At 48.0% G+C, this 12,941-nt stretch overlaps 1 protein-coding gene across 2 annotated transcripts in view; it reads right to left on the reverse strand.

The window, feature by feature from the left end:
- The window catches only part of AAAS (aladin WD repeat nucleoporin), a 33,896-nt gene extending 21,798 nt beyond the window's left edge, over positions 1-12,098 (reverse strand). The window contains exons 1-10 of one of the 2 annotated variants that reach the window (XM_035101216.2): positions 12,012-12,098; positions 9,575-9,701; positions 8,446-8,573; positions 7,882-7,994; positions 7,407-7,498; positions 7,025-7,071; positions 5,703-5,801; positions 3,011-3,154; positions 1,574-1,694; positions 438-562 (exon numbers count right to left, since the gene is read on the reverse strand). In XM_035101216.2, coding sequence (XP_034957107.2) covers positions 438-562; positions 1,574-1,694; positions 3,011-3,154; positions 5,703-5,801; positions 7,025-7,071; positions 7,407-7,498; positions 7,882-7,994; positions 8,446-8,573; positions 9,575-9,697 — 992 coding nt within the window. In that variant the 5' untranslated portion in view covers positions 9,698-9,701; positions 12,012-12,098. Of the gene's footprint in view, positions 1-437; positions 563-1,573; positions 1,695-3,010; positions 3,155-5,702; positions 5,802-7,024; positions 7,072-7,406; positions 7,499-7,881; positions 7,995-8,445; positions 8,574-9,574; positions 9,702-10,226; positions 11,974-12,011 lie in introns of those variants that run through there. The other variant, XM_060272052.1, reaches the window with a different exon arrangement.
- Between the last annotated feature and the right edge of the window lie 843 nt (positions 12,099-12,941).

Raw genomic sequence — 12,941 nt, forward strand, 5'->3', positions numbered from 1 at the left:
GAGTGCAATTCAGTATAAGGAAACGCTCAGGGGGGGGGGGGGAACTGTGGCAACGAATGCTTCTCCACTTTAACCTGCCGTCATGGTCCAGCACTAGACAAGACACAGAGGGCTAATCAATGGTGGCTTGCTAACCACTGGGGTTGGTGGCGCTGGAAAACAGGGAGGCCAACAGTAGGTGGCGCTAGAGCCAATGGCAGGAGGAGCTAACCAGTTCCAGTTCCATCCTCTCTGCTCAATTCTACAAAGGCAACTCTGAGACTAAGGAGGAGAAAATTGGTAGGCAGGACCAACCCCTGGACCGGTTGCAAGTAAGAAGGTGGGGGTGGCTGAGGACAGACTGAGGCTGGTGGGGCAGTGTGCCTCATTTACTTTAATGAAGCAGCCTCTCCTGGGGTTGATCCCATGCTGCTGGCTTCCAGGCCCTCTCTACTCACCTGAAGACTGCTGAAGGTGTGGCTGCTAATACTTTGCTGCCGTCAGGAGACCAAGCCAGGTATGTGACCCCACCTCCTCCAAACCACTGCAACTGGATGCAGTTTTCTGTGGATACATCCCACACCTAAAGGGAACAAGGTCAAACAGAGGAAGCTGTTTTGGAAGGAGCAGAGCCTTCTCCAGCAGGCAGCTGAGAATCAAGAGAGGAGTACCACAGTCATCGCTCTTAACCAGGCATCCCCAAACTCGGCCCTCCAGCTGTTTTGGGACTACAATTCCCATCATCCCTGACAACTGGCCCTGTTAGCTAGGAATGATGGGAGTTGTAGTCCCAAAACAGCTGGAGGGCCGAGTTTGGAGATGCCTGCTCTTAGCAGTATTGCACTTTTATTTTCTGTCTAGCTTTAACACAAATATGTCTCTTTCCTTCGATAGCTTGGAAGCCCTTCTGCTTCCACAGCCGATGCCCAGTAATCTCTCATTCTTTTCCTGTGGTTGTGAGCTACGGGCACACGAGGTCATTGCATGGCCACAGCTTTACATGCTCTGACCGCCACCACTTTTGTGGTCTCCCTCCCACATCATAAAGGCAGAAATTGCCCGTGGCACAGAATATGGTGGCTAGATTGTCAACAGGGACTAAGTGCATTGGCTCCACATTAATTTCTGGAGATGCTGTTGTTAGCTTATATGGCCCTAATGTGGTGAAGGACCCCAGTATTCTGATAGAAAGTCTCTTCCCACCTGTGCCTCCAAGGGCTTTCCGGGGTGCAAAGGGTGGCAATGAAAGAGTGATTCTTCTTAGTAGTGGCCCCAAATGATGAATACTCTTTCCCCCAAAAGGCCCTCCTGGCATCTGCTTTAGTGCTGTTTCGATGCCATGAAAGGACTTGTCTTTTCTCCCAAGTCGTTTAAACTGCTTTATTATTTCTTTTATTTCTTTTCCCCTGTGAACTGATGGTGATTCCTTCTCTGGTATGGAGGAATTAGTTGCTTGGCTCAGTGTGTTGCTTCTACTGACCAATGGGTATACTGTTACATTGGATCATTATTAACATTTCATTTGCACATCATCTAAAGGCTGTGGGAGCAGGCAAGTAATACATCTGGTAAATAAATGAACTGCCCTACTCACAAGCATGGCAGTGTCAACAGGTGAGGCTGAGAGGAGCAACCCTCCACTGGGTGCCCAGGCCAGGCTGGTCACGGGGCTGTGACCTGGGTGGCTGAGTACCTGGGCGCAGCCAGATGAAGGCCTGTTGGGGGACAGAAGAGGGAGACAATATCATTCCTCCACAGGCAGGAGGAATGCAAACAAAGAAGCAGTAATAAGCAGGGCTATTGACATTCTGTACATCTGAGATTACACAGCTGTCCTGCAGTCCACCATCCTGAGAATGCTTGCTTTCACTGCATAGGCAGCTATAGAAATCGGCAACATGCACATTGCCTAGTGAAATACCAGGAGCCAGAGATGAACATCAAAAGCAGGGGTTGGGAAACCTTTTGCAACCTGATGGCCATGGTCTCTTGTGGGCAACCTTCTGGGGGCCACATAACAGTGGTGGGTGTAGTCAGAGCAAAAATGCTCTCCATCCTTATCCAGGCAAGCAAGAGCTATTATTTAGGAAGACATTTAGGAAGACATTTAGGGAGACATTCCAGCCAGGAAGAACCACTAGTGGAGGGCACACAGCAAGGTCACTGAGAGCTGAGGCCTGGGGCGAGGGTCAAGGTCATAATCTTGAGGGCCAGACAGAGAGGCATGGAGGGCCACATTCAGGCCACGGACCTGAGGTTCCCCACCCCTGATCCAACCGTTGTGTACTGATTTGCTTGCACCATCTTATCAGATTGGATTGCTGGGGGGGGGCCTTTAGAGAGGTAGAGACCATTTTCTGAAAAATGTGGAAAAACAGGTGGATAAAGGTTGCGGATGCTACTTGGAGAGTGGCAACACGAGAACACGCCTTTTTCTGCAGTGGGTCTCCATTTGTGGAATGCTCTCCCCAGTGAGGTTTACCTGGCGCCTTCATTATACACCTTTAGGCACCAGGCAAAAACGTTCCTCTTTAATCAGGCATTTGGCTGATTGACATCTGATGCCCTTTTAAAATGTGTTCGGGAGGAGGGGAATTATTGGGTTCTTTCTGTCTTTGTTTTTATCATTTATTTTGTGTTTTAATATTGTGGTTTTATGCTGTGAACCACCCTGAGACCTGTGGGTATAGGGCACTATATAAATTAACAACAACAGGATACCCTTTAAAGAAATAGCCCAGGTTGAGAAAGGAATCCCTGACGATCTCAAGCACCTGAAACCTGCTAAGTCGGGGAATGGGGGAAACTGTGGGGGCTCTCCCATTGCTGACTCCCAGCTCCCATCAGCCCCAGCCAACATTGCTGATGATTAGGGATGTTGAGAGTTGCAGTCAAGCAACATATGAAGGCCTCGGGGGGGGGGGTTCTCCTACCCCTTTGCTAAGTGTTTCCTTACAGCTCAGGCCGTGGCAACAAGCAGCCCCTGGGCCAGTCAAACATCAGACAGGCCCTGCAGCAAGTGGCTGGTTACCTGGTGGAAAGCGAAGTGGGGTCCAGATGCCAAACCAGCACACAGCTGTGGCATGCCACGGCAAGGATAGATGCACACAGCGGCTTCCATGCCACTGATGCCACGTTCCTCTGCAAGCGATGCTTCAGGATCGGGATGGTGGCACTGCAGAAGAGAAGCAGGGAAGAGGGAACCACAGAAGAAATTGAACCAGAAACTTTCCAGCTAAGGGGATAGCCACGGGCTATATCAGAACAAGAACTGGCAGCTCTGATTGGCCCAAGGCCACCCTGTGATCTTCATAGCCAAGGATTCTGAAGTCACATTCAAGCCCAAAACTTTTGGCCACAGCGTTCTGCTGGTTCACAGGGTGGACCTGACCTCTGCTCATTAACTCCTTGTTTACAATGGCCAACGGTGCTATGGCCAATGGTGTTGAGTTCTACAGAGGGCACAGGCAAAAGATGGTGCAGAAGTCTCCTGCGGTCTGTTCCTTGGGGGGGGGGTTAATTAGCACCTGCAGGTTGCTAGGATCCTTGGAAAGAATGCTGGACTAGCTCAATCTGGCTTTGACCCAGTCAGCAAGACACTTCTTGTTTTCTAAAGAGTTCACACTCAGGAGCACTTAAAGGTAAGTTATGCTTAACTGACAGGAGATCTGGTGTATGCACTCTTGCATTGTAAAGTTCAGAAGGCATCTATGGAACATGAGGTCACTGGATTAATTAAAATATATCTATTTTGTTCAAGACTAAGGTCAGAGCACCCGTATGGCAGATTACACTCCTCTGGGAACTTTAACTTGTATCCCCAACACCCTTGGCCAGCTTAGTCCCATGTCAGCACTGAGGTCTGCCCACCTATTACAGGCTGGGAAATAATTACATAATTCAATTCAAACCTAGAAATGACAGGAGAGAGCTGGAGTGTCCTCATGGCTTGCGAGGAGACCCTCCCCAGAGCCTGAAGAGGATGTCAGTGAGGGCGGAGGAAGCCCTGAAGAGACCAGAGGTGGAGGGAGGCTTTGTTTATGCTGCTCAACCTCCCCGCATGACAGCTGATGTGAGAGTTAGCACAGCAGCAGCAGCCGCTTTCCTATGTGTCCTTCAGCCTTTTGCCGGCCCCTGAGCTTCAATTCTAGTTGAGAATACAGTATTTTTAGTATGGATTGGAGAGAGAGCAGCAGAGAGGATGTTTAAAGGGTGCTCCCCACTTGCGCGATTTTCACTTATGCATGCAGGGGCCCAGAACATAACCCCCGTGGAAATAAGGGAGGGGGCGCCTGTATTCTTTTTTGAGGCTCAACTCACTCATTGGGTTTAAAAAGAAAGAAAGATTACGCTTTATTTGAATTTAACTCAGTTATTTTCCTTTTTTTATATATAATAATTTTTATTGATTTTTTTAAATAAAAACAAAACATACAAAGCATATACAATAAACTCTGTCCCTTCATTTTCCCTCCACCCACAAGACCACTTCTGCCCCCAGTGATACCCATGGGCATTGGGAAACAAAGGGGTCCATTTTAAGCTGGGTTTGACCTCCCCCCTCCCTCCTCCCCCCCCCTGCCCTTGCCCTGAGATGACAAATTTGCAAACCATTATGCTAGGTTGCACTGCTGCGTGCTGCTGCACACTGCTAGAGAGATTCTGGCATGCAAGCTCCATGCTTTGTTATAATAATAATAATAATAATAATTTATTATTTATACCCCGCCCATCTGGCCGGGTTCCCCCAGCCACTCTGGGCGGCTTCCAACAAAACAGAAATTCTAAAATACAGAAATCCATCAAACATTAAAATACAGAAATCCATCAAACATTAAAAGCTTCCCTAAACAGGGCTGCCTTGAGATGCCTTCTAAAGGTCTGGTAATTGTTGTTCTCTTTGACCTCTAGTGGGAGGGCATTCCACAGGGTGGGTGCCACTACCGAGAAGGCCCTCTGCCTGGTTCCCTGTAACTTGGCTTCTCGAAGTGAGGGAACCGCCAGAAGGCCCTCGGAGCTGGACCTCAGTGTCCGGGCAGAACGATGGGGGTGGAGACGGGACCGAGGCCATTTAGGGCTTTAAAGGTCAACACCAACACTTTGAATTGTGCTCGGAAACGTACTGGGAGCCAATGTAGGTCTTTCAGGACCGGTGTTATGTGGTCTCGGCGGCCGCTCCCAGTCACCAGTCTAGCGGCCGCATTCTGGATTAGTTGTAGTTTCCGGGTCACCTTCAAAGGTAGCCCCACGTAGAGCGCATTGCAGTAGTCCAAGCGAGAGATAACTAGAGCATGCACCACTCTGGAGAGACAGTCAGTGGGCAGGTAGGGACTCAGCCTGCGTACCAGATGGAGCTGATAAACAGCTGTCTTGGACACAGAGTTGACCTGTGCCTCCATGGACAGCTGTGAGTCTAAGATGACTCCCAGGCTGCGCACCTGGTCTTTCAGGGGCACAGTTACCCCATTCAGGACCAGGGAGCCCTCCACACCCGCCCGCCTCCTGTCCCCCACAAACAGTACTTCTGTCTTGTCAGGATTCAATCTCAATCTGTTAGCCGCCATCCATCCTCCAACCGCCTCCAAGCACTCACACAGGACCTTCACCGCCTTCACTGGTTCAGAGTTGTTCAGAGTTGCCTGTGAGCAGGTAGATGAGGCCCTGCCAATCCTAACAGAAATTTGCTTGCTCACGTGCGGACAGGAAAACCCCAACCCTCTCACCTGCTTGCATTGTAAACACGGATGGAGTCATCCAGCAGGGCCACGGCAAACTTGCTGGTGTGAGGATGCCAGGCGAAGGCTCGGATTGAGCAGCCTGCCCTGGAGGGTGAAGACAGGAAGAGGGTAAGGGAGCATTAGGCAAGTCTCATTACACAAAGAGTCGGATGGCAGCTAGGGGATGTGGAAGCTAGACACATTTGGGAGGATGGGACCCAGAGTACACACTCAAGGAAGGCTACATGCAAACTGGTTACCCCTGAGCAGAGTATATTCATCTCGTATACATAAGCAGGATGGCTGAGTATTGGTTTAAAGGAGGAATTCCTCCATCACCAATATTTCATTGCGAAACTGCGGGTGAAGTGAGGATCCTTGTTTGTGCTGGTAATTATAAATGAAGAACCAATGAGTGGTAGTTATTCCAGTTTCATCAATCTAGTGAATATAAGAGTGGGGAAAGGCCAAAGCATGTTTGTATGGGTGCAGATCATCCTGCAGGGACCACTCGGAAATAAGCCATTCATACCTATACTGCACAGTTTTAGTGCCTAGATCCAAGGTTCAATCTCACCAGGAGGTACAGGAAGATGTAAACAAATGTACCACTGCCTCCTTGCTTCAAATCGAAGATGAAGCAGAGATTTCCTCTACACCCACTGGGTACTTGGAGCTTGGAGGGAAGAGGCAGAGCAAGCTGAGCCATCTCCAGCTCAGAGAGAGCCAGTGTGGTGTAGTGGTTAAGAGCGGTAGACTCGTAATCTGGGGAACCGGGTTCGCGTCTCCGCTCCTCCACATGCAGCTGCTGGGTGACCTTGGGCTAGTCACCCAGCCCCACCCACCTCACAGGGTGTCTGTTGTGGAGGAGGAAGGGAAAGGAGATTGTTAGCCGCTTTGAGACTCCTTCGGGTAGTGATAAAGCGGGATATCAAATCCAAACTCTTCTTCCTCTTTAGCTCCAAGCTAGAGGAGGGAGCTTGCCTCTACAGTCGAGAGATACTCCCAGTGCCCCTTCTGTACAGGGGCAGAGCAAGCCTCTGAGCTGTTGGAGGGGGGCTTGTCTGCACCCCCACAGCTCTAAACGTAGAGCTGAAAGGCGATTTCCCCCTAGAACTGAATTCCGAGATGTAGCATAAGGTCAGGGGCAATCCTTGCCCTGATGGCAACTCTTTTTTTGGACAGTCCGTTAAAGCCAGTGAAAAATTGCTGTCCCCTGCCTAGCACCTATATAGATAGGAAACTGCTCAACACCCTATATGCATGCCAAGAAGCGTACACATACATACACAGACACACACACACGGGGCAGGGGAGAGATAACTTACCAATCCACAGCCTGGGAGAACTGTGCTATCATGTCTTCACTTTGCAGCTTTGGAGGAAAGGATTGACAGAGAAAAAATTAGTACTGTACTTCTAACAGCAGTCACTCATGATGTGACCCAGCTTTAAATCTGGATCTGAAGCAAGCTACGTGTTGAACACAGTGTCAAGGGAACTGGTGGGTGGCCAACATGTGAGTGGAGTGGGGAATAAGATTCCTTCTAGAAAAAAAGGGGAGGGGAAACCATGCAATTAGTGTTCAGTTGCCATGGCTGTTCTCCACTCCCCTCCACCCCAGCCCTGCTCCCACTTTGGATCATTAGATTATCCACCGACTGCCATTGTTCTTTGGTCCTGCTCAGGCCTACTTTGCACAAGCCTCACCGACAAATGGGGAAAGAAGGAGCCATGGAGAGAGGAGACCCAACAGCAGAGTGCTAATGTGTAGCGGGATCCTGCTTTCATCCATCGGAGAGCTGCAAGGGCAAGGAAAGGAGATGGTGGAAGAAATCTGAGTCATTTGTCAAAGCAGTGTGGAGCCTCAAGACAGGATTTGGCAAGCAATGGATCTTAATCCTATACCCCGGATGGGGTGGGGAGATTAAAAGCAGCCCCAAAGAAAAAGACAGTGTGACATCGAAGCATCTTTGCAGTGAGTTTAAAACAGGGATGGGGAGCCTGTGGCCCTCCCTCTGTTGTTGCATAACAGCATCCATCAGCCCCTGTCAGCATGGCCAATGTTTGCAATGTTTGAGGTAGATGGGAGTAGGAGTCCAATAAAATCTAGATGCCTCAATTCTCCTGTACCTGGTTTGAAGTGGGGAATGGGTCCAATATGTACAACTGTATTGAAAGCTACCTAGCTCCTTTGCAGAATCTGTCCAAGGCAGCTCATCCATCTCCTGGTCCAAGTCACCCTCCTCCTCTGCATATGCAAGCTCTTCAAGCACTCCAGCGATTCCAATGTCACGCCTAGGGGCAGAGCGCATTGTGAAATCTCCTGCACATCAACAGGGGGAGGCGGTGCTGTGCAAAAGTTATTTTCATTGTGCAAGCTACTAATGGGTAAATATGCTATTTAATAGCAAAGGGGGGTGTACATGTAAGGAGTGCAAAACTTTCCTCCCAGGGACCAGTTATTTCCCTAATAGTCTGACCTTGCTCTTCAAAGGTGCTTTCTCCTCAGTGATGCTCTGATAGCAGCACAATACTTGCCTAAGTGAGAAAGCATTGCATGATGGGCTGTGGGGAGGCAATCAGTGAGCAGAAGGAAGGAGGACTTTGCATTCTTCCCCTCTGTGCCCCATCTGCTGATAATGAGTTCTTCCCCCCTCCCCAGCCTTCCTAGCTCATCCCTTTTCCTATGTGACTGGGGCAGATCTGTTTTAACAGGCAGGTCAGATCAAATTTGGCCCATACTCACCAGGCATTGATGCACCTCTTCCATAGTGACTCACGGTGATGGATGAAGGCAGGCTTAGTGCTGTGTTCCTGTCGACTGTGAGCTTTCAGAGTTTCTTTGGGGATGGTCAGGACAGGCAAGTCTTCTAGCTGTATAGCCAACCGAGACAATCAATAGAAAGTGAAAAGGCGGGGGGGAGGGGGAGGAATGCTTGAACAAACAAACAAAAGTAGGAGAGAGAATCAACCAAAGCAAAACTTTTGTTTGCACTGCAGTCCACAGATGCAGGAACTGGAATTCATGGGTGCAGAATTCAGAATAGGTAAAATCTTGCACTTTGCGGGAGAAGAGGAGCACGTTTCTAGTCCTTCAAGCTGATTGATGCACTGGAAAATGTGCAGGCGACACATAGTGAAATAAAAATAGCCAGAAACTGGGTCGACGTAGGACTTTTCTTATTAAAGGTGTGAAGCTTCATGCACGGCATAGAACTTTGTCCTTCCTTATGACTAGCAGATGTAGAATGAATTGTGAAAATGTGTGCAAATCTGCATAAGATGTGTAGGTCACAGAATTCAGATGTGCAGCATAACTTTTTACTCCTATTTTAAGTATTGAGCACATGATACAGGCAACTCCCATCTTGTTCATGTTTGAAGTATGCATAACCACGGATCCACGCACCATGTTCAGCACCAGAAAAGGGCAGAAGAGGCTTACATGCACTCCACCGACACACGCCATGACCTGGAACGTAACCCCTGTGTAAATAGGAGTTGGCCATATTTGTTTACTAAATATCCCCACCAGTATTCTTTTCAATAATTTCCTCTGGATGACTGCTCCTTTTCTGGCTTCACATTTATCTGACAAACAGCATGTTCAATTAGTAGTTATGGAAGCCTTTTGACATAAAATAGCCAAAATGACTCAAGTACTAGCTAGAACGTCTATTCCAGGCATCCCCAAACTTCGGCCCTCCAGATGTTTCGAACTACAATTCCCATCATCCCTGACCACTGGTCCTGTTAGCTAGGGATCATGGGAGTTGTAGGCCAAAACATCTGGAGGGCCGAAGTTTGGGGATGCCTGGTCTATTTTCTCGCCACCTAACATTAGTTTCTTCCTGTGACTGAAAACTGTTGCTTACCTGTCCTTGGAAAGAAAGTGGAAGCTTCTCATAGCTGCGGCCAGAAACCAGGGCATTGTTAAATTCATAAAGTGTGATGTCTCCCGGAGGCGGAGGGGGTGGGAAGAGTGCTAGGGAACACATCCTCCTGGGGATCCAGACAAAAAGCCACACGTTGCAGTGAGAGAGAAAATATTTTGCTTGTTCAATGCCATCAAATGTACCATTTTCATATTTTTCTAGTATTCAGTATGATTTGGACTATATGTTTACCGAATTTCCATGCAGCTTAGAAGAACCACCACTTCAAAAGTACTTCAAGTCTTTCATTTTTGAGGGGAAGGGGAGTCATTTTCAGATTCTCCTAGGAATTGAGATGCCTTAGAAGATATATGTGCTCATTAGGAGGTATCCTAACAAGTCCAACCACCCCAGTGTGCTCTGCATGTCTTTACAGGGAGAACATAATCACATTGACTACCGGTAGTGTAAATGTTTAGTGGGAAAGGGCAGAATGAATCCAGACTCCCCCTGCTGAATTGGTGCTATCACCAATGATCCAGCCAGTGCTACAGCTCCTGGATTGGGCTTGTGTAGTGTAAGAAAGAAAGAGATAAAATACTTAGGAATATATACAATTGTGAGTTGTTTCCCTGTAGAAAGTGTTACTTACTTCCAAGCAAATATGTACAGGATCAGGCTCTAAGTCTGTTCTCAGGTGGCGTTAAAGAGAGATTCAACGAAAACCATTAATGCACTATTGTTTTGTCAAAGACATGTTGAAAAAAAAGAAAAAGTCTGGAGAGGCCACCATCCACTTTTGTTAAGTAAGGGAAACTGTAAATAGCAAGCGTCTGAAATGCAGGGGCAATGTCACCAGGTGAGTAGCCCCAGAACACTATGCCATAGGTCTGATTCCGTGTATATATATTTTGCAATGTAAAGTTCAACCAGAGGATTTTGTCCCCAGTAACATACTAAACATGCTAAAATGTTCCTCTATAATCAGGCCTGTGGCCTTCAACTATCTGTGGCTGTTTAGAAGTGGGCAGCGTGTTTTTAATGCATTTCTTTTTCCTATTGGCTTTAATGTGTCTGCGTGGGATGGGTTGTTGTTTTCTTTGTTGGTCCATTCATAAATTATAGAATCGTAGAGTTGGAACGGACCATCTGAAGGCCATCTAGTCCAATCCCTGCAATGCAGGAATCTCAGCTAAAGCATCCATGACAGATGGCCATCCAACCTCTGCTTTAAAATCTCCAAGGAAGGAGGGTCCACCACCTCTCATGAGAATCTGTTCCACTGCCGAACAGCTCTTACTGTCAGAAGGTTTTTCCGAATGCTTAGTCGAAATCTCCTTTCTTGTAACTTAAAGCCACTGGGTTCGGGTCCTACCCTCCAGAGCAGGAGAAAACAAGCATGTTCCCTCTTCTATGGGGCAGCCCTTGAGATACTTGAAGAAAGCTATCATATGAACACTGGGAGGAATGTGGAGGGAAAGAAAACGCCATGGTGCACCTGCAACAGTGAAACTGGACACCTCCATCTGCAACAAAACATGTCTCTCCTGTATCAGCAGGTGCTGTGACTCTCCAATGGTTTGACTTTAACCCCCAAAAGCACACTCCTCCACTGTCTCTTCAGACAGATGGATGACAACAATCACATCTCCTCTGTCGCCTCTTTTCCACGCTAAACATACCCAGCTCCCTCAACCATTCCTCATAAGGCTTGGTTTCCAGACCCTCAATCATCTTGGTCGCCCTTCTTTGGTTGTTAAGCTGCTTCAGGTCGCCCTGAGCAAGATAAGGAAACTAACAAATTCAACGAATGACAACGATGATATACTTATTCCAGAACTTCTTTAATTTTTTTACACTACCCAAAGATATGGCTTCCTTTTTTTGGCGATGTAAAGAAAGAGCGAGTTAAAACTTATTTCCAGGGTTCAGTTCGCTTGTGGCGACGATACTGCGAATACCCTTAACGGCGGCACAGAAAACTGTCGTTAACGCAGGATTTAGTCCAGGAATTTTTTTAAATGCTGCTCAGTAGCCCGGGGAGCATTATTAGCTATTGGCTGCCTCCCATGAGCGTCACAATGCCATGGACAAAATGCAATAAAAGCAGCAGGAAGGAATAGCAAGCTGCTCCTGTTGGCCAGATAACGACCCCTGTATGGGCCAGCTATATATTCCTGCTATGCGGGGAGGGGGGGGGCTGGACTCGACGAGCCTCAAGGTCCCTTCCGACTCTATGACCCTAGGAGGCCGAGGCCCTGCGCTGCAGAGGCAGGGCGGCCTGGTGAAGGAGAGGGCAGCGGCGACGCCTGCGCTTCCACAGGTGAGGAGGAGGGGGGGGAATTCAACAGGTGGAGGTTTGCCTGACAATTGATCGATTAATAGGGGATTCACAGGCCTGCCCACACCACCCGCCTCGGAAGCGGCCCTCACTCACCCTCAGGCCCGCCGCTTTCGACGTGCGCGAGCGCCGCAAACGCCTCTCAGGCGATTTTGGCTTTTCCCGGGCGCCGTTCGGGCAGCGGCGACGGGAGCCGCGAGGTGCCATAAGAGCCCAGCAAGCGAACGCCTCGCGCAGCCGCAGTCGAGGGAGGGAGGGAGGGAGGGAGAGCTTGTATTACATATGGCTGAGCTCGCCACCTACTGGTTCTGGCGGGTAGCGCAGCACTTTTCTCCCCCAGTCCGGCGCGCGGTCCTTTTTTTAAGAGACCGACGCCCAGTTGCAACACACAGCAAGACGTAGGCGGGTTGCAGGCTGATACTATTGAATTCAAGGGCCAGCCCCACAAGGCGATGTGGTGCTGTGCGCTGCAACATACGTCCTTTCGCAGTAAGACTTGCATGCATGGACATAGCCAGGATTCCCTCCCCGCTGTTTTTCTGTTTTCTTTTTTATGTATTTTATGTATTTTCAAGTTTATACATTTCACTAATTTTATGTCACTAATTTTGTAATCATTTTGACATTTCAAAACTTGACTTCCTTACCCCGCCTTCTACAGTTCCTTAAATTTATTTTTCATATCTTCTGCATATTCAAATTCTTAATTTGCTCATTTATTCATCTTTAAATATATACTCTTATAAAACTGCAGGTTGTTGCAATAATCCTGCCAATGTTTTTATCTGCTTATAATTTATAAACCATTTCCATTCTTTTATTTAATAATTGTTATTTTGATTTCTTATTCTTCTGGTAAGTTTCGCCATTTCTGCATACTCCATAAGTTTTTGTATCCATTCTTCTTTTGCTAAGACTTCTGCTTCTTTCCATTTTGAGGCAAGTAACGTTCTTGCCGCTGTAGTTGCATACGTGAATAAGTTTCTATACGTTTTAGGTAGTTCTGTTCCTATAATTCCCCAAAGA

The sequence above is a fragment of the Zootoca vivipara genome, chromosome 2, assembly GCF_963506605.1.
Source record: "Zootoca vivipara chromosome 2, rZooViv1.1, whole genome shotgun sequence".
NCBI classification, from domain to species: Eukaryota; Metazoa; Chordata; class Lepidosauria; order Squamata; family Lacertidae; genus Zootoca; species Zootoca vivipara.